This window comes from Xiphophorus hellerii, chromosome 10 (assembly GCF_003331165.1).
Source record: "Xiphophorus hellerii strain 12219 chromosome 10, Xiphophorus_hellerii-4.1, whole genome shotgun sequence".
NCBI lineage: Eukaryota > Metazoa > Chordata > Actinopteri > Cyprinodontiformes > Poeciliidae > Xiphophorus > Xiphophorus hellerii.
Window position 1 is genome coordinate 25,757,423 of NC_045681.1, and position 21,262 is coordinate 25,778,684.

At 40.9% G+C, this 21,262-nt stretch overlaps 2 protein-coding genes and 1 long non-coding RNA gene across 3 annotated transcripts; all 3 read left to right on the plus strand.

Moving 5' to 3' along the window:
* The first annotated feature begins 4,664 nt into the window (after window positions 1-4,664).
* LOC116726914 (uncharacterized) lies at window positions 4,665-5,858 on the plus strand. The gene is made up of 2 exons (XR_004340721.1): window positions 4,665-5,392; window positions 5,526-5,858. It is a non-coding gene; the product is annotated as an uncharacterized LOC116726914 (long non-coding RNA).
* Window positions 5,859-5,889: 31 nt separating this feature from the next.
* LOC116727463 (zinc finger protein 850-like) lies at window positions 5,890-9,773 on the plus strand. The gene is made up of 5 exons (XM_032574906.1): window positions 5,890-6,952; window positions 7,038-7,457; window positions 7,539-8,717; window positions 8,885-8,968; window positions 9,760-9,773. The coding sequence occupies exons 1-5, from the start codon at window positions 6,004-6,006 to the stop codon at window positions 9,771-9,773; spliced, it is 2,646 nt and encodes an 881-aa protein (XP_032430797.1). The 5' UTR covers window positions 5,890-6,003.
* Window positions 9,774-11,345: 1,572 nt separating this feature from the next.
* LOC116727466 (gastrula zinc finger protein XlCGF8.2DB-like) lies at window positions 11,346-14,191 on the plus strand. The gene is made up of 5 exons (XM_032574909.1): window positions 11,346-11,657; window positions 11,827-12,498; window positions 12,834-12,917; window positions 13,538-13,566; window positions 14,180-14,191. The coding sequence occupies exons 1-5, from the start codon at window positions 11,390-11,392 to the stop codon at window positions 14,189-14,191; spliced, it is 1,065 nt and encodes a 354-aa protein (XP_032430800.1). The 5' UTR covers window positions 11,346-11,389.
* Window positions 14,192-21,262: the final 7,071 nt, after the last annotated feature.

The window sequence follows — 21,262 nt, forward strand, 5'->3', positions numbered from 1 at the left end:
CTACCGGTGGTGCGCTCGGGCCCTGGATGCGGCGTCCCTTTTTGGTGTGACTGTAGTGATCAATACCAATAGGTGGAGGGAGTTACAAGGAGTGAGTGACTTCACGGGTGTTTGTTTTGATTTCTTTGCTTTGGAGCCTACCATCCAGGACCTGGCTGTATCCACGGTAAGCCTATTCGGATTTGTTTTGTGAATTCTTTTTGTTCAGATACAGGTATTTTTTACTCTCATAATAAATTATTATTGTCTTGAGGACTGTCTCGCTTTTTTGCAAAACCGGACCTGTGTCCCTTTAATAATTCCTGGGTGAAAACCCCGGGTGCGTTGTTGGCAACAAACGACATGTAGCATTTATGGGCCCCTGAAGAGCCTTATGGAGCCGCTGACTTAATTTGTTAAACAGAAGTGAAAATAATTGATATTAATTTTATTTGTATTGGGAAGAAGGGAGCGGGAGATCGACAGGCGGATTGGCGCAGCGTCTGCTGTCAAGCGGGCGCTGTACCGGTCCGTCGTGGTGAAGAGAGAGCTGAGCCAAAAAGTGAGGCTCTCGATTTACCGGTCGATCTACGTTCCCACCCTCATCTATGGTCATGAGCTTTGGGTCATGACCGAAAGAACGAGATCGCGGATACAAGCGGCCGAAATGGGTTTTCTCTGTAGGGTGGCTGGGCTCTCCCTTAGAGATAGGGTGAGAAGCTCAGTCATCCGGGAGGGACTCAGAGTAGAGCCGCTGCTCCTTCACATCGAGAGGAGCCAGTTGAGGCTCGGGCATCTGGTCAGGATGCCTCCTGGACGCCTCCCTGGTGAGGTGTTCCGGGCACGTCCCACCGGGAGGAGGCCCCGGGGAAGACCCAGGACACGCTGGAGGGACTTTGTCTCTCGGCTGGCCTGGGAACGCCTCGGGATTCCCCCGGAGGAGCTAGAAGAAGTGGCTGGGGAGAGGGAAGTCTGGGCCTCCCTTCTGAAGCTGCTACCCCCCGACCCGACCTCGGATAAGCGGAAGAAGATGGATGGATGGATGGATGGATGGATGGATGGTTTGTGTTAAAATATTAGCATTTATGGGCCCCTGAAGAACCTTATGGAGCCGCTGACTTAATTTGTATTAAACAGAAGTGAAAATATTGATATTAATTTTATTTGTATTCTTTGATTAGTTGTTTTTAAGACTAGTTGTGGGTTTAAATATCGTTTCACTGGCAATGTTTTCCCTTACCCTCTTCTTGGGCTGCCACCTTATCGTGGTGGAGGGGTTTGAGTGCTCCAATGATCCTAGGAGCTATGCTGTCTGGGGCTTCATGCCCCTGGTAGGGTCACCCAAGGCAGACAGGTCCCTAGGTGAGGGACCAGACAAAGCGCAGCCGAAGACCCCAATGTTGGATAAAAACATTGATTTGGCTTTCCCTGCCCCGACGCGGGTCACCGGGGCCCCACTCTGAGCCAGGCCTGGAGGGGGGGGCAACGATGGCGAGCGTCTGTGGCCGGGCTTTAACCCATGGAGCCCGGCAGGGCTCAGCCCGAAGAGGAAACATGGGTCCCCCCCTCCCATGGCCCACCACCTGTGAGAGGGGCCAAAGGGGTCGGGTGCAGTGTGGATGGGTGGCGGCAGAGGGAGGGGACCCTGGCGATCCGATCCTCGGTTGCAGAAGCTGGCTCTTGGGACGTGGAATGTCACCTCTCTGGTGGAAGGAGCCGGAGCTAGTGTTTGAGGTCGAGAGGTTTCCGGCTAGAAATAGATCGGTCTCACCTCGACTCACGGCTCTGGTTTTGGACCAGCCCTCCTGGAGAGGGCTGGACATACTTCCACCTGGAGTTGCCCAAGGTGAGAGTCGCGGGCAGGAGTGGGCATACTTGTTGCTCCCCATCTCGGCGCCTGTACGTTGGGGTTTACTCCGGTGAACGAGAGGGTAGCCTCCCTCCGCCTACGGGTGGGGGGACGGGTCCTGACTGTAGTTTGTGCTTACGGGCCGAACGACAGTTCAGATTACCCACCCTTTTTGGAGTCCTTAAAGGGGGTACTGGAGAGTGCTCCTCCGGGGGACTCCCTTGTTCTACTGGGGGACTTCAACGCTCACGTGGGCAATGACAGTGAGACCTGGAGGGGCGTGGTTGGGAGGAACGGCCCCCCCGATCTGAACTCGAATGGTGTTCTGTTGTTGGACTTCTGTGCTCGTCATGGATTGTCCCATATCGAACACCATGTTCAGGCATAAGGGTGTTCATATGTGCACTTGGCACCAGGACACCCCTAGGCCGCAGTTCGATGATCGACTTTGTCGTCGTTTCATCGGATCTGCGGACCGTATGTCTTGGACACTCGGGTGAGGAGAGGTGCGGAGCTGTCCACTGACCACTACCTGGTGGTGAGTTGGCTCCGGTGGTGGGGGAGAAAGCCGGTCAGACCTGGCAGGCCCAAACGTGTTGTGAGGGTCTGCTGGGAACGTCTGGCGGAATCCCCTGTGAGACGGAGCTTTAACTCCCATCTCCGGCAAAACTTTGAACACGTCCCGGGGGAGGTGGGGGACATGGAGTCTGAGTAGGACTGTGTTCCGTGCCTCCATTGTCGAGGCGGCGGTCGGAGCTGTGGCCGCAAGGTTGTCGGTGCCTGTCGCGGCGGCAAACCCTCGTACCCGTTGGTGGACACCCTTCGGTGAGGGATGCCGTCAGGCTGAAGAAAGAGTCCTACCGGGCCTTTTTGGCCTGTGGGACTCTGGAAGCAGCTGATGGGTACCGGCAGGCGAAGCGGCATGCGGCTCGGTTGGTTGCTGAGGCAAAAACTCGGGCGTGGGAGGAGTTTGGAGAGGCCATGGATAAAGACTTCCGTACGGCTTGAGGCGATTCTGGTCCACCATCCGGCGTCTCAGGGGGGGGGAAGCAGTACGGCACCAACACTGTTTATAGTGGCGATGGTGTGCTGCTGACTTCTACTCGGGACGTTGTGGGCCGGTGGGCAGAGTACTTCGAAGACCTCCTCAATCCCACCAACATGCCTTCTATTGAAGAAGCTGAGCCTGGGGACTCTGGGTTGGGCTCTCCAATCTCTGGGGACGAGGTCGCCGAGGTGGTTGAGAAGCTCCTCGGTGGCAAGGCTCCGGGGGTGGATGAGATCCGCCCGGAGTTCCTTAAGGCTCTGGATGTTGTAGGGTTGTGTTGGCTGACGCGACTCTGCAATATCGCATTGACATCGGGGGCAGTTCCCCTGGACTGGCAGACCGGGGTGGTGGTCCCCCTGTTCAAAAAGGGGGACCGGAGGGTGTGCTCCAATTATAGAGGGGTCACACTCTTAAGCCTCCCTGACAAGGTCTATTCAGGGGTCCTGGAGAGGAGGGTCCGTCGGATAGTCGAACCTCGGATCCAGGAAGAGCAGTGTGGTTTTCGTCCTGGTCGTGGAACACTGGACCAGCTCTACACCCTCGGCAGGGTCCTGGAGGGTGCATGGGAGTTCGCCCAACCAGTCTACATGTGTTTTGTGGACTTGGAGAAGGCGTTCGACCGTGTCCCTCGGGGAGCCCTGTGGGGGGTTTTCCGGGAGTATGGGGTACCGGGCCCTTTGATACGGGCTGTCAGGTCCCTGTATGACCGGTGTCAGAGTCTGGTCCGCATTGCCGGCAGTAAGTCGGGCTCGTTTCCGGTGAGAGTTGGACTCCGCCAGGGCTACCCTTTGTCACCGATTCTGTTCATTACTTTCATGGACAGAATTTCTAGGTGCAGCCAAGGTGTTGAGGGGATCCGATTTGGTGGCCTTAGGATCTCATCTCTGCTTTTTGCAGATGATGTGGTCCTTTTGGCTTCATCAGATCGTGATCTGCAGCTCTCGCTGGAGCGGTTCGCAGCCGAGTGTGAAGCGGCCGGGATGGGTATCAGTGCCTCCAAATCCGAGGCCATGGTCTTGAGCCGGAAAAGGGTAGAGTGCCTTCTCCGGGTCAGGGGAGGTGTCCTGCCCCACGTGGAGGAGTTCAAGTATCTCGGGATCTTGTTCACAAATGAGCGAAGAAGGGAGCGGGAGATCGACAGGCGGATTGGCGCAGCGTCTGCTGTCAAGCAGGCGCTGTACCGGTCCGTCGTGGTGAAGAGAGAGCTGAGCCAAAAAGCGAAGCTCTCGATTTACCGGTCGATCTACGTTCCCACCCTCATCTATGGTCATGAGCTTTGGGTCATGACCGAAAGAACGAGATCGCGGATACAAGCGGCCGAAATGGGTTTTCTCCGTAGGGTGGCTGGGCTCTCCCTTAGGGATAGGGTGAGAAGCTCAGTCATCCGGGAGGGAGTCAGAGTAGAGCCGCTGCTCTACATCGAGAGGAGCCAGTTGAGGTGGCTCGGGCATCTGGCCAGGATGCCTCCTGGACGCCTCCCTGGTGAGGTGTTCCGGGCACGTCCCACCGGGAGGAGGCCCCGGGGAAGACCCAGGACACGCTGGAGGGACTATGTCTCTCGGCTGGCCTGGGAACGCCTCGGGATTCCCCCGGAAGAGCTAGAAGAAGTGGCTGGGGAGAGGGAAGTCTGGGCCTCCCTCCTGAAGTTGCTACCCCCGCGACCCGACCTCGGATAAGCTGAAGAAGATGGATGGATGGATGTTTTCCCTTAACATATAATTACCCAGTAATATTTTTACTTTTACTGTCTACTTAATATCTTTTTATACAAAAACACGGTGGACCGCCTCGGCGCCCCGCCCACCGGGCTTAGCAAGTTTTCTGGGGGAAACCCTGCAGTCTACCCACGTCTCTTGGAAAAAACTGTGTGAAAAATAGACACTTGCTTTTTTCTCCCTTTCTCTCTTGTTTTGGAAACCTGACTTTACTTCATGGTAATTACTTCTATTCCACCAAACAGGAATTGGCTTTAACTTCTGTCAAGAAGGTTTGGTTTCTGCCAAAACTTTATCAATGGAGCTGAACTGAGCCTGACTGAACATAATACAGAGTCTTTCTCAATGTTCTGCTTGGTGGCGATTTGCAGAATTGATTGGAATGCAAAGCGCCGATGGGTTTGTCATTGCAACATACGCCAGAGCTTTGTTGAGGCGCATGGGCCATTCGAGGTTGCTTACAACTTTAATTTTTGTTGCTACAGTAATAAAGAACAGATGTTTATGCAAATGAGGATCGGAATGAAGACATGAAACCAAAACCATCAACAGGGTTTAAAGTGCTCAGTTTCTTTTTTAATGTGCATTAGAAAACAAGCTGCTCTATGCATTAAATGTTTCAGCATAGAATTATGTATAAGACTCTAAGGAACTATAACAGGACTAAATCAAGCTGCTGTTTGAACTATTTTTGTCTTGGAGCCACTAGGTTTAATTATCGCCATCTTGCTTTCTCGCCTGGAGATCCATAGTATGTTTTGACTGATTTCTTGACCCCTTCCAGTCAGAAAGACTAAAGTGGTTAAGTACATTTTCATAATTATACATTTGTAATTTTAGTCTTTGGATCACTTGAAAAGGCTTTAAGTGATTAAAATCAATACTTCCTTCTTTTACTCATATTTAAAAGCTTTTGTTATTGTGTTTTGTGCAGATCTCTCACAGTGCTGGGTGTGTAAAGAGGAGGAGGTTCTCAATGAATTCAGCAACCAGGAGAGGAAGTCCACTTCAGATAAAGAAGAACCAGAACATCAAGAGTCCAAAGAGGAAGAGAAGCAACTCTGCATCAGTCAGGATGAAGAGCATCTTGTGCTGAAACAGGAGACTGATGACATTTTGGTGAATCCTCTTAATGTGCAAAGAATCCACAATGAAACAGAACCACAGAGGAACCAACTCATCTCTCATGGCTCTGCTGAGGATGAGAACCAGGATCAGGAAGGCAGCAATTCTGAAGACCCAGGAAAAGAGAAAAGGAAGAACAGAAACAGAAGGAGAGATATGAGAAAATCAAAGAGCAGAAAAGCAGAACTGACACTGAAAAGCAAAAAAAGCAGAAGAAAGCTCACGCAGAGCAAAAATTATATTCTTGTAAAATTTGTGATAAAACATTTTCTGGAAACCGTAACTTGATGGTACACATGAAAACTCACACAGGAGAAAAACCTTTCACTTCTTCAATCTGTGGAAAACGTTTCAAACAAAAAAGACATTTAACTCAGCACATGAGAATTCACACAGGTGAGAAGCCTTTCTCATGTGGGAGCTGTGGAAAAAGTTTCAACGATAAAGGCCAATTAAATGTACATATGAGAATTCACACAGGTGAGAAGCCTTTCTCATGTGGGACCTGTGGAAAATGTTTTACCCATAAAAACACTTTGAATGTTCATATGAGAATTCACACAGGTGAGAAGCCTTTCTGCTGTGGGACTTGTGGAAAGAGTTTCACCCAAAAGGGCAGTTTAGATGTTCACATGAGAATTCACAGAGGTGAGAAGCCTTTCTCCTGTGGAACCTGTGGAAAAGGTTTCTCTATAAAAAGTAATTTAAAAGTTCATGTGAAAATTCACACTGGTGAGAAGCCTTTCTCATGTGGGAGCTGTGGAAAAAGTTTCACCTTGAAAACAATTTTAAATAATCATATGAGAAATCACACAGGTGAGAAGCCTTTCTCATGTGGGAGCTGTGGAAAAAGTTTCAACGATAAAGGCCAATTAAATGTACATATGAGAATTCACACAGGTGAGAAGCTTTTCTCCTGTGGGACTTGTGGAAAGAGTTTCACCCATAAGGGCAGTTTAGATGTTCACATGAGAATTCACAGAGGTGAAAAGCCTTTCTCCTGTGGGTCCTGTGGAAAGCGTTACAGTGAAAGAGGGAAGTTAACTCAGCACATGAGAATTCACACAGGTGAGAAGCCTTTCTCCTCTGGAACCTGTGGAAAAGGTTTCTCTATAAAAAGTAATTTAAAAGTTCATGTGAAAATTCACACTGGTGAGAAGCCTTTCTCTTGTGGGACTTGTGGAAAGAGTTTCACCCATAAGGGCAGTTTAGATGTTCACATGAGAATTCACAGAGGTGAGAAGCCTTTTCTCCTGTGGGTCCTGTGGAAAGCGTTACAGTGAAAGAGGGAAGTTAGCTCAGCACATGAGAATTCACACAGGTGAGAAGCCTTTCTCCTGTGGAACCTGTGGAAAAGGTTTCTCTATAAAAAGTAATTTAAAAGTTCATGTGAAAATTCACACTGGTGAGAAGCCTTTCTCATGTGGGAGCTGTGGAAAATGTTTTACCCATAAATACACTTTGAATGTTCATATGAGAATTCACACAGGTGAGAAGCCTTTCTGCTGTGGGACTTGTGGAAAGAGTTTCACCCAAAAGGGCAGTTTAGATGTTCACATGAGAATTCACAGAGGTGAGAAGCCTTTCTCCTGTGGGTCCTGTGGAAAGCGTTACAGTGAAAGAGGGACGTTAACTCAGCACATGAGAATTCACACAGGTGAGAAGCCTTTCTCCTGTGGAACCTGTGGAAAAGGTTTCTCTATAAAAAGTAATTTAAAAGTTCATGTGAAAATTCACACTGGTGAGAAGCCTTCTCTTGTGGGACTTGTGGAAAGAGTTTCACCCATAAGGGCAGTTTAGATGTTCACATGAGAATTCACAGAGGGTGAGAAGCCTTTCTCCTGTGGGTCCTGTGGAAAGCGTTACAGTGAAAGAGGGAAGTTAACTCAGCACATGAGAATTCACACAGGTGAGAAGCCTTTCTCCTGTGGAACCTGTGGAAAAGGTTTCTCTATAAAAAGTAATTTAAAAGTTCATGTGAAAATTCACACTGGTGAGAAGCCTTTCTCATGTGGGAGCTGTGGAAAATGTTTTACCCATAAATACACTTTGAATGTTCATATGAGAATTCACACAGGTGAGAAGCCTTTCTGCTGTGGGACTTGTGGAAAGAGTTTCACCCAAAAGGGCAGTTTAGATGTTCACATGAGAATTCACAGAGGTGAGAAGCCTTTCTCCTGTGGGTCCTGTGGAAAGCGTTACAGTGAAAGAGGGACGTTAACTCAGCACATGAGAATTCACACAGGTGAGAAGCCTTTCTCCTGTGGAACCTGTGGAAAAGGTTTCTCTATAAAAAGTAATTTAAAAGTTCATGTGAAAATTCACACTGGTGAGAAGCCTTTCTGTTGTGGGACTTGTGGAAAGAGTTTCACCCATAAGGGCAGTTTAGATGTTCACATGAGAATTCACAGAGGTGAGAAGCCTTTCTCCTGTGGGACTTGTGGAAAGCGTTACAGTGAAAGAGGGAAGTTAACTCAGCACATGAGAATTCACACAGGTGAGAAGCCTTTCTCCTGTGGAACCTGTGGAAAAGGTTTCTCTATAAAAAGTAATTTAAAAGTTCATGTGAAAATTCACACTGGTGAGAAGCCTTTCTCATGTGGGAGCTGTGGAAAATGTTTTACCCATAAATACACTTTGAATGTTCATATGAGAATTCACACAGGTGAGAAGCCTTTCTGCTGTGGGACTTGTGGAAAAAGTTTCTCTCGAAAAGATAAATTAAATAATCATATGAAAATTCACACAAGTGAGAAACCCTTCTCTTGTGGGACTTGTGGAAAGAGTTTCACCCATAAGGGCAATTTAGATGTTCACATGAGAGTTCACACAGGTGAGAAGCCTTTCTCTTGTGGTACTTGTGGAAAAATTTTCTCTCGAAAAGATAAATTAAATAATCATATGAAAATTCACACAAGTGAGAAACCCTTCTCTTGTGGGACATGTGGAAAAAGTTTCACCTCGAAAACAACTTTACATAGTCATATGAGAATTCACACAGGTAGAAGCCTTTCTCCTGTGGAACCTGTGGAAAAAGTTTCTCTAAAAAAGTTCATTTAAATGTTCACATGAGAATTCACACAGGTGAGAAGCCTTTCTCTTGTGGTACATGTGGAAAAAGTTTCACCTTGAAAACAACTTTAAATAATCATATGAGAATTCACACAGGTGAGAAGCCTTTCTCTTGTGCAACCTGTGGAAAAAGTTACAGTGACAGAAGGACTTTAATTCAGCACATGAGAATTCACACAGGTGAGAAGCCTTTCTCTTGTGGTACATGTGGAAAAAGTTTCACCTGGAAAACAACTTTAAATAATCATATGAGAATTCACACAGGTGAGAAGCCTTTCTCATGTGGGACCTGTGGAAAATGTTTTACCCATAAAAACACTTTGAATGTTCATATGAGAATTCACACAGGTGAGAAGCCTTTCTGCTGTGGGACTTGTGGAAAGAGTTTCACCCAAAAGGGCAGTTTAGATGTTCACATGAGAATTCACAGAGGTGAGAAGCCTTTCTCCTGTGGAACCTGTGGAAAAGGTTTCTCTATAAAAAGTAATTTAAAAGTTCATGTGAAAATTCACACTGGTGAGAAGCCTTTCTCATGTGGGAGCTGTGGAAAAAGTTTCACCTTGAAAACAATTTTAAATAATCATATGAGAAATCACACAGGTGAGAAGCCTTTCTCATGTGGGAGCTGTGGAAAAAGTTTCAACGATAAAGGCCAATTAAATGTACATATGAGAATTCACACAGGTGAGAAGCTTTTCTCCTGTGGGACTTGTGGAAAGAGTTTCACCCATAAGGGCAGTTTAGATGTTCACATGAGAATTCACAGAGGTGAAAAGCCTTTCTCCTGTGGGTCCTGTGGAAAGCGTTACAGTGAAAGAGGGAAGTTAACTCAGCACATGAGAATTCACACAGGTGAGAAGCCTTTCTCCTCTGGAACCTGTGGAAAAGGTTTCTCTATAAAAAGTAATTTAAAAGTTCATGTGAAAATTCACACTGGTGAGAAGCCTTTCTCTTGTGGGACTTGTGGAAAGAGTTTCACCCATAAGGGCAGTTTAGATGTTCACATGAGAATTCACAGAGGTGAGAAGCCTTTCTCCTGTGGGTCCTGTGGAAAGCGTTACAGTGAAAGAGGGAAGTTAACTCAGCACATGAGAATTCACACAGGTGAGAAGCCTTTCTCCTGTGGAACCTGTGGAAAAGGTTTCTCTATAAAAAGTAATTTAAAAGTTCATGTGAAAATTCACACTGGTGAGAAGCCTTTCTCATGTGGGAGCTGTGGAAAATGTTTTACCCATAAATACACTTTGAATGTTCATATGAGAATTCACACAGGTGAGAAGCCTTTCTGCTGTGGGACTTGTGGAAAGAGTTTCACCCAAAAGGGCAGTTTAGATGTTCACATGAGAATTCACAGAGGTGAGAAGGCCTTTCTCCTGTGGGTCCTGTGGAAAGCGTTACAGTGAAAGAGGGACGTTAACTCAGCACATGAGAATTCACACAGGTGAGAAGCCTTTCTCCTGTGGAACCTGTGGAAAAGGTTTCTCTATAAAAAGTAATTTAAAAGTTCATGTGAAAATTCACACTGGTGAGAAGCCTTTCTCCTGTGGGACTTGTGGAAAGAGTTTCACCCATAAGGGCAGTTTAGATGTTCACATGAGAATTCACAGAGGTGAGAAGCCTTTCTCCTGTGGGACTTGTGGAAAGCGTTACAGTGAAAGAGGGAAGTTAACTCAGCACATGAGAATTCACACAGGTGAGAAGCCTTTCTCCTGTGGAACCTGTGGAAAAGGTTTCGCTATAAAAAGTAATTTAAAAGTTCATGTGAAAATTCACACTGGTGAGAAGCCTTTCTCATGTGGGAGCTGTGGAAAATGTTTTACCCATAAATACACTTTGAATGTTCATATGAGAATTCACACAGGTGAGAAGCCTTTCTGCTGTGGGACTTGTGGAAAAAGTTTCTCTCGAAAAGATAAATTAAATAATCATATGAAAATTCACACAAGTGAGAAACCCTTCTCTTGTGGGACTTGTGGAAAGAGTTTCACCCATAAGGGCAATTTAGATGTTCACATGAGAGTTCACACAGGTGAGAAGCCTTTCTCTTGTGGTACTTGTGGAAAAAGTTTCTCTCGAAAAGATAAATTAAATAATCATATGAAAACTCACACAGGAGAAAAACCTTTCACTTCTTCAATCTGTGGAAAACGTTTCAAACAAAAAAGACATTTAACTCAGCACATGAGAATTCACACAGGTGAGAAGCCTTTCTCATGTGGGAGCTGTGGAAAAAGTTTCAACGATAAAGGCCAATTAAATGTACATATGAGAATTCACACAGGTGAGAAGCCTTTCTCATGTGGGACCTGTGGAAAATGTTTTACCCATAAAAACACTTTGAATGTTCATATGAGAATTCACACAGGTGAGAAGCCTTTCTGCTGTGGGACTTGTGGAAAGAGTTTCACCCAAAAGGGCAGTTTAGATGTTCACATGAGAATTCACAGAGGTGAGAAGCCTTTCTCCTGTGGAACCTGTGGAAAAGGTTTCTCTATAAAAAGTAATTTAAAAGTTCATGTGAAAATTCACACTGGTGAGAAGCCTTTCTCATGTGGGAGCTGTGGAAAAAGTTTCACCTTGAAAACAATTTTAAATAATCATATGAGAAATCACACAGGTGAGAAGCCTTTCTCATGTGGGAGCTGTGGAAAAAGTTTCAACGATAAAGGCCAATTAAATGTACATATGAGAATTCACACAGGTGAGAAGCTTTTCTCCTGTGGGACTTGTGGAAAGAGTTTCACCCATAAGGGCAGTTTAGATGTTCACATGAGAATTCACAGAGGTGAAAAGCCTTTCTCCTGTGGGTCCTGTGGAAAGCGTTACAGTGAAAGAGGGAAGTTAACTCAGCACATGAGAATTCACACAGGTGAGAAGCCTTTCTCCTCTGGAACCTGTGGAAAAGGTTTCTCTATAAAAAGTAATTTAAAAAGTTCATGTGAAAATTCACACTGGTGAGAAGCCTTTCTCTTGTGGGACTTGTGGAAAGAGTTTCACCCATAAGGGCAGTTTAGATGTTCACATGAGAATTCACAGAGGTGAGAAGCCTTTCTCCTGTGGGTCCTGTGGAAAGCGTTACAGTAAAAGAGGGAAGTTAACTCAGCACATGAGAATTCACACAGGTGAGAAGCCTTTCTCCTGTGGAACCTGTGGAAAAGGTTTCTCTATAAAAAGTAATTTAAAAGTTCATGTGAAAATTCACACTGGTGAGAAGCCTTTCTCCTGTGGGACTTGTGGAAAGAGTTTCACCCATAAGGGCAGTTTAGATGTTCACATGAGAATTCACAGAGGTGAGAAGCCTTTCTCCTGTGGGACTTGTGGAAAGCGTTACAGTGAAAGAGGGAAGTTAACTCAGCACATGAGAATTCACACAGGTGAGAAGCCTTTCTCCTGTGGAACCTGTGGAAAAGGTTTCTCTATAAAAAGTAATTTAAAAGTTCATGTGAAAATTCACACTGGTGAGAAGCCTTTCTCATGTGGGAGCTGTGGAAAATGTTTTACCCATAAATACACTTTGAATGTTCATATGAGAATTCACACAGGTGAGAAGCCTTTCTGCTGTGGGACTTGTGGAAAAAGTTTCTCTCGAAAAGATAAATTAAATAATCATATGAAAATTCACACAAGTGAGAAACCCTTCTCTTGTGGGACTTGTGGAAAGAGTTTCACCCATAAGGGCAATTTAGATGTTCACATGAGAGTTCACACAGGTGATAAGCCTTTCTCTTGTGGTACTTGTGGAAAAAGTTTCTCTCGAAAAGATAAATTAAATAATCATATGAAAATTCACACAAGTGAGAAACCCTTCTCTTGTGGGACATGTGGAAAAAGTTTCACCTTGAAAACAACTTTACATAGTCATATGAGAATTCACACAGGTAGAAGCCTTTCTCCTGTGGAACCTGTGGAAAAAGTTTCTCTAAAAAAGTTCATTTAAATGTTCACATGAGAATTCACACAGGTGAGAAGCCTTTCTCTTGTGGTACATGTGGAAAAAGTTTCACCTTGAAAACAACTTTAAATAATCATATGAGAATTCACACAGGTGAGAAGCCTTTCTCTTGTGCAACCTGTGGAAAAAGTTACAGTGACAGAAGGACTTTAATTCAGCACATGAGAATTCACACAGGTGAGAAGCCTTTCTCTTGTGGTACATGTGGAAAAAGTTTCACCTGGAAAACAACTTTAAATAATCATATGAGAATTCACACAGGTGAGAAGCCTTTCTCTTGTGGAACCTGTGGAAAAAGTTACAGTGACAGAAGGACTTTAATTCAGCACATGAGAATTCACACAGGTGAGAAGCCTTTCTCTTGTGGTACATGTGGAAAAAGTTTCACATGGAAAACAACTTTAAATAATCATATGAGAATTCACACAGGAGAGAAGCCTTTCTCATGTGGGACCTGTGGAAAAAGTTTCAGGATGAAAAGACAATTACTTAAACACATGAAGATTCATGTGGGTGCGAAACAGTGATGTGCGGTGAGGTTCATAGCTGGTGAGGCACTGCCTTATGATGTATAAATACAGACATCATGCATGTTATTGTTTACGTGCAGGCATTTTGCGCATGCATACAACGCTGGAGGGCAAAAAGACAAGTCTTTTACATGTCTTCCATAGCTGCGTTTACTAGATGTAACTTAGAAATGTAGGTATTATGGGTTGTTGTTATGTTGCTGTACAGTGTTTTAAGATCTTGTTCAATGTGCCCCTTTTTAACTTTGAGCCCCTGCCCCTTCAAAGGTCTTTGCACGGCCCTGTTCACATGTAAGGTAAGATTTATTATTTTTTACCGCCTAGCTTGGTTGTCCCCAGAGTGCTAATGTTGTTAGCAGCTAACTTAGTGTTGAGTCCTGGACAGAAAATAGGTTTATTCAGTGGGACTTCCATGCTAGAAAAAAAGCAGAATAAATTAAATATAACCTACCCAGCCATACAGTCTTTTCCTGACCCCCATCAGAATTTCTTGCAGCATCCGAGTCACATGTCTGAAGCCCAGAAATTGAACGCTGTGATGTTTGTTTGAAAGGAAGAAAACTCAAATATTATTGAGATTACTGAGATCTCAATCAAAATCACATTTTGATTGAGAGCTAACAGCAGAGAGATTTTTATTTTCCCAAATGTTTGTTCCTCAGAAGTCATTGTTAAAATTCTGCTGTGAAAATGTGTTTGTACATGCTCTACACAACCAGGTTCATAACAGTATATTGGTATTTTATACAGCTGCAAAATGACTTTTGTTTCTTAGCAGGGAGGAGCTTCAGTTAAACACATTTTGTTCCTTTGGGAGGCATCACAGTGTTTTCCTCTGTTATTTTATATTTCTAACATATTTTCTTTGTATGTTTTTAAATGAGTGATTAATAACATCTCTTTGCTCAGGTACATGTATGATGATACAAGCAAAATAATTACTTTGTCTTTGTGGCTTTAATTAAAGTTATGTCTTCTTCTTACATCTTGTCTCTTCAGTGACCTTTCATGTTTTCACTTCTTTCTATGGAAACATGAACCTTTTTTCACAAGATTCTGTTATTATTAATATTTTCAGGTCAAAACAACATTTCACTGTGTTAATCTAAAATATATGTAGTCATTCAGTGTTTAACTTTAAAACTGAATCACAACCTACAAAACTACAACTTGATATAGTTATATAGTTTATAGTATAGTATAGTTTATAGTATAGTTTTGCCTGATAACTGGAAGGAAGCTATTATTATTCCTATATGCAAACCTGGGAAAGATCCATGTTTAACTGAAAGTTATAGACCAATAGCCCTAACGTCGTGTTTAGGTAAAGTTATGGAGAAAATGGTAAATAATAGGTTAGCATATTTCTTAGAATCCAAGGGGAAGATAAAGGAATACCAATTTGGATTTAGGAAAGGAAGAAGTACGATTGATTCAGCAATATGTTTGGAACATGAAGTTAGACGAGCTCAAGTTAATAAAGAGAGTGTGATAGCAGTGTTCTTGGATGTGGAAAAGGCTTATGATATGTTGTGGAAAGAAGGGTTGCTGATTAAATTAAAACTAACAGGTATAAAGGGTAAAATGTTTAGATGGATTCAAAATTTCTTAACTGAAAGAAAGATAAGAGTGAAAATAGAAGGGGAAATAAGTTCAGAGTATCAAGTGGACAATGGAACTCCCCAAGGAATTGATGAAGTTCAAATTAGTTCGGTAGTTGTCTCTCCCGCCATCCCACCATGGGTTTTAGAACAGGCTGAAGTTGACTTAAAATTATTGGAAAAGGGAAGAGAGATGGAAAAGAATGAAGTGGAAAGTTATATTAATAAAGAATATTCAAAATATATCCAAGTATATACAGACGCTTCAAAAATGTCAAATAATCAAGTAGGGATAGCATTTATTGCTCCAGATTGAAATGTTATGGAAAATAAAAGAATTAGTGATAAACTAACAGTGTATACAGGCGAATTAATGGCAATTTTAATAGCCTTAGAATGGATAGAGGGAATAGGAAGAGGAAAGTTTGTAATTTGTTCAGATTCTAGTAGTGCATTAATTAGTATAAAAGGAATGAAATCGGAAGTTAGGCAAGATTTTATAGAGGATATAGTTCAGGTAATTTTCAGGGTTAAGAAGAAAGGAACTCAGATTAAATTAATTTGGATTCCTGCTCACATCAGTGTTGTTGGAAATGAATTGGCAGATAGTTTTGCTAAGAGAGCCTCTAATAAGGAAATTGTTGAGTTAAATATTAAAATAAGTAGGAATGAGATAAAAAGTGTTGTTAAGGAGTACATGAAGGAAAAATGGCAAGAACAGTGGGATAGAGGAGAAAAAGGGAGATTTTATTATAAAATTCAAAAAAGAGTTAGGGGGTAAAGAAAAGGTAATAGGAATAGAAGGGAAGAAGATATTATTTCCAGAATCAGATTTGGGCACACAAGGTTAACTAGTACTCTTAAGTTAATTAATAAACACAGTACAGGTTGTTATAAATATTGTGGAGAGATGGAAACAATACAGCATGTATTTTTAGAATGCAATAAGTATGTAAGGGAGAGAGAGATGTTGGTTAATAAGTTGAATAATTGTAAATTAGATTTAGAAGAAATATTTCAGAAATCATCAGGAGATATAATATTTGAGAGTGTTTTTAGATTTCTAAGAAGAACGGGTATTATGGGGAGGGTATAAGCGTGTGATCCCTACTCCAACCTGGAAGGTGGCGGTAATGCACCTGTAAGTTGTTTGCCAGCCGCCATAAAACAAGAAGAAGAAAAAGAAGGCGGGGAAGGAGACTAGGTAGGGTCGGAGGAGGAGATCCGGTTGGAAGGCCGGAGGATCTTCGAGCAGCGAGAGTTTTTGAAACAACTTTACAAAGGGTTTTGTTATTTTGGCGGTTGGCATAAACTGGAGTGTGACTGGATTGGGATGACCACAAAGGTAGATGGGGGTGGTGATGAAGATGATATGGATTTTGACGAATGGACTACGGTAGGTAGAGGAAGGGGTAGAGGGAAGGAAAACGTTTTGAAAGATGATAGAGAGATTGGTAACCTAAATAGTAAGAGAAGTTTAGAAGAATATGGTTCAGATGAAGAAAACAGAGTGGTTAGGAGGAAAATGGTAAATGAGGAGTTTAAGGTAATACTTAAATTCAGGAAGGAAGATATGAACATAAACCTCAGTCCGATAGCAGTGTCTAGAGAAATAAAAAAGAAACTAGGGGAAGTTGAGTTTGTAAAAATCTTGCGAGATGGTAATATGTTGATAAAATGTAAGACTGAAGAACAAAAGAATAAAAGCATGCAGATTGATAACATTTGTAAAAAGGTTGTGAGTGAAAAGAAAATTGTTGGAGAAAACAGAGTATCACGTGGTGTAATCACAGGTATTCCGCTTGAGGAAGATTTAGAAAAACTTAAAAGAAATATACATGGTGGTGAAGTGCGGAGATTGAAAAGATTGTTAAAATCTGTGGATGGGGAGAAAATAGAAAGTTTTTCGATACTTCTGGAGTTTCAAGGTGATGTTCTTCCTGATAAAGTGAAAATTGGGTTCTTGAGTTTTCCTGTTAGACCTTATATTCCTCCTCCCTTGCGCTGTTACAAATGTCAAAGGTATGGTCACATTGCAGCAGTGTGTAAAGGGAAGCAAAGATGTGCTAAATGTGGTGGAGATCATCGATATGATGAATGTGGAGCAGATGTACAGTTGAAATGTTGTAACTGCGGTGGTCAGCATAATGTAGCATATGGAGGGTGTGAAGCAAGGAAAAAGGCAGCAGAAATTCAACAGCTGAAAGTAGTTAAAAACATTTCTTATGCAGAGGCAGCAAAAAGTGTTCAAGAAAAAAGAATAGTTCAGAAAAATCAGCAAGTGTCTTCTAGTCCAAATCGTGGACCAAGTCAAAAAACTATGTCAGGAATGGAAATTACAATGGATAAATTAATTTTATTCATGGCTTATGTTATTAATTGTACTGATCAAGTGAAACAGAAAACTGAAAAAATCAAGATTATAGTGAAAGGTGCAGAAAAATTTCTAGCTGTGAAGGATTTATCTTGGGAGTTGATAAATAAAAGGCTTGAAATAGATGGGAAGCAAGGTGGAGGAAGAATTTAATGCTTATTTTACAATGGAATGCAAGAAGTTTGTTAGCAAATGGACAAGAATTTAAAGGATATTTAAACTATTTGAAAAATAAACCAGATATTATTTGTATTCAAGAAACATGGCTTAAACCAGAGTTAGATTTTGTCATAAGAGGGTATAATAGTATTAGAAGAGATAGGGAACAAGAAAGTGGAGGAGGATGTGTAATATTTATAAAACAAGGAATACAGTATAGATTTTTAGGAAAAGGAGCTTCACTCGAATGGTTATCTGTGGAAATTTGGATTAATAAAGAAAGTATTAATATATTAAATTTTTATAATCCGTGTAAAAAGTTGGATTTAGATGAAATGGAGGAAATGTTTAAAAATATAGGAAGAAAGTTCATTTGTTGTGGAGATTTCAATGCTTATAGTACTTTGTGGGGTAATAGGAATGATGCAAATGGAGAAGTGGTGGAAGAAGTAATGGATAGAAAACATTTGGTTTGTCTTAATAATGGAGAAGGGACGAGAATTAATATTAGAAATGGATCAGAATCAGCATTAGATTTAACTTTAGTTTCAAAGAATTTGGCTGGGATTAGTAAGTGGAAAATATTAAGAGAATCAACTATAGGTAGTGATCATTACCCTATACTTTTTGAAATTGGTAAAGAAATAGGAAAAAGTGTTAATGAGAACTTAGAAAGATGGATATTTGGAAATGTTGATTGGGAAAAATATAAAATAATAAATGATGAAGAGATGCAAAAACTTAATATAGATTTGGATGTTGATATGGTAAATTCTTCTATTTGTGAGGCCATTTTAGGGGCTGCTCGAGAAACAATCCAAAGGAAAAAAGGAAAATATAAGAAGAAAATTGTTCCATGGTGGACGAAGGAATGTGATGGTGCAATTAAATATCGAAATAAAGCTTTTAGATTGTTAAAGAGAAATCAGAATTTTCAGAATTTTATTGAATACAAAAGGTCACAAGCTCTGGTTAAAAGAACGGTGAAAAATGCAAAAAAGGTTTATTGGAGTAATTTTTGTGATTCTGTAGGTAGGGAAACAAAGATTTCAAAAGTCTGGGGAATGATAAAGAGAATGAATGGAATTAGAAGGGAATATGAATATCCAGTTTTGAAAGATGGAAATGTTATTGCTGTGACTGAGGAGGAGAAAGCAAATATGTTAGTTAAAAAATTTGTTAAAGTTCATAGTTGTAATAATTTAAGCGCAGAAGAAAACCGTAGAAGAAATTGTACAATTAATGAAAATGTAAATTTATTAGAAGAAAATGTAAGAAATAATGATTTATTGAATAGTCCCTTTTCTTTATTTGAATTAAACAATGCCTTAGGAAAATCAAAAAATTCATCTCCAGGAAAAGATAATATTTCTTATATTATGGTTAATAAGCTTAGCAATTCATCTAAGAAGGTTTTATTGGAATTCTATAATAAGATATGGGAAGTGGGTATTTTACCTCTGGCATGGAAAGAAGCAATCATAGTTCCAATCTTAAAGCCAGGGAAAGATCAGTCAAATCCAGCAAGTTACAGACCCATTGCTTTAACTTCTCATATTTGTAAAATAATGGAGAGAATGGTAAATGAAAGATTGAGCTACTTTGTTGAAAAGAGGGGATATTTATCAAAATGTCAAAGTGGATTTAGAAAAGGGAGAAGCACTATGGATCCTTTATTATGTTTAGAACATGAAATCAGAAAAGGGCAAGTTAACAAGGAGAGTGTGGTGGCTGTTTTCTTTGATATAGAGAAAGCCTATGATATGATGTGGAAAGATGGATTTTTAATTAAATTGAAAAAAATGGGAATTAATGGATCAATGTTTTATTGGATAAAAGATTTTTTACAAGATAGATCTATACAAGTAAGAATAGGACAACAATTGTCAGAAAAGTTTTTTGTTGAGAACGGTACACCTCAGGGTAGTATAGTGAGTCCTTTGTTTTTTTCTATTACGATTAATGATATGTTTGACAATTTGGAAAGTGGAATGGGGTGTTCTTTATTTGCTGATGATGGAGCAATATGGAAGAGGGGGAAAAATTTAAAGTTTATTGTTAAAAAGATACAAGAAGCAATTAGTATTATAGAAGACTGGTCATTTAAATGGGGATTTAAAATTTCTATAGACAAAACAAAGACTTTATTTTTTACAAGGAAGAAAGCATCTGAAAATTTAAAACTGCAAATATATAATCGTGAATTAGAAAGGGTAAGGGAATTTAAGTTTTTGGGTTTATGGTTGGATGAAAAACTTACTTGGAAAAATCATATTCAAAAAGTAGTGAATAAATGTAAGAGAGTTTTAAATGTAATGAGGTGTTTGGTGGGAAGTGAATGGGGTACTGAGAGGAAGGCATTGAAATCAATATATACTGGGTTAATAAGGTCTGTATTTGATTATGGAAGTATTGTATTTGGGTCAGCATCAGACACACTATTAAAAAAATTAGATAGTATTCAGTATCAAGCCTTGAGGTTATGTACAGGAGCAGTTAGAACAACTCCAACGTCAGCTTTGCTAATAGAAATGGGAGAGATGCCACTTAATCTCAGAAGATTACAGTTAAAGTCCAATTATTGGTGTAATTTAAAGGGCCATGATGGAAATCATCCATGTCAAGACATTTTAAAATCTAGTTGGGAAAAAGAAAAGAAGAAATTAAATTCTTTTGGATGGGAGATAGAAAATGTTATAAAAGATTTTGGTTTATCTGATATAAACATTAGTCAAACAGTTCCTCTTTCACCAGTTTATCCGTCTCTATTTCATAATAATGTTGTTGATTTAACTTTGTTGGAGAAAAGGAAAGAAGAAAACGTTTCAGATCCATATTTGGTTCAATCATATTTAGATAGTAAGTACTATGGATATGTTCAAGTTTTTACAGATGCGTCTAAAAACTCAAATAGCAGTAATGGGGTAGTCTTTCATTGTTCCAGAATTCAAAGTTAAAAGATGTAAAAGAATTACTGATGGAGTATCAGTTTATACTGGAGAGATGATGGGAATTATTTTAGCTTTAGGATGGATTGAGGAAGTCCGTCCATTAAGAAGCATAGTATGCTCTGATTCAAGTTCTTCATTATATTCATTAAAAAATAATCATGCTATTAGTAGACCGGATCTTTTATTAGAAATTCAGTTAATAACATATAGAATTCAAGCAATGGGGTTATTAGTTATATTTACATGGATACCTTCACATATAGGAATAAGAGGGAATGAGTTGGCTGATAAATATGCAAAATAAGCTTCAAAATATAGTGATATTGATATATTAGTTCCATTTAGTAGAGAAGAAATCAAATCTATTATTAAACAAAAGGTTAAGGAAAGATGGCAGAGACAGTGGGATCAAGATAGAAATGGTAGATGGCTGTACAGTATTCAAAGAAAAGTTGGTGCAATGAGGAGAACGGGACGAAATAGAAAAGAGGAAACAGTTATATCTAGGTTGCGTTTTGGGCATACAAGGTTAAACAGTAATTTATTTAAAATAGGAAAACATCGAACTGGAAGTTGTGATTTTTGTGGTCAAGAAGAGACAGTAAAACATGTTTTGTTGTTCTGTACCAAATATTCTGTTGAGAGAAGGAAATTAGTTTGCCGGTTACAAGAAAATAAATTACAGTTAAATTTACAAGATATTTTGGGAAAAATTTCTACTTCTAAAGATACAAGTTATTTAATTAATTATCTTAAGAAAACAAAATTGATAGAAAAGATTTAAGTGTTGTTATTTTATTATTATTATTTTTTTTTTTTTTTTTTTTGTTTTGTTTGTTTTGTTTTGTTTTGAGGGGGGTGTATATAGTTAGCGTCCCGATCCACACTCCATTCCAGTAGATGGCGG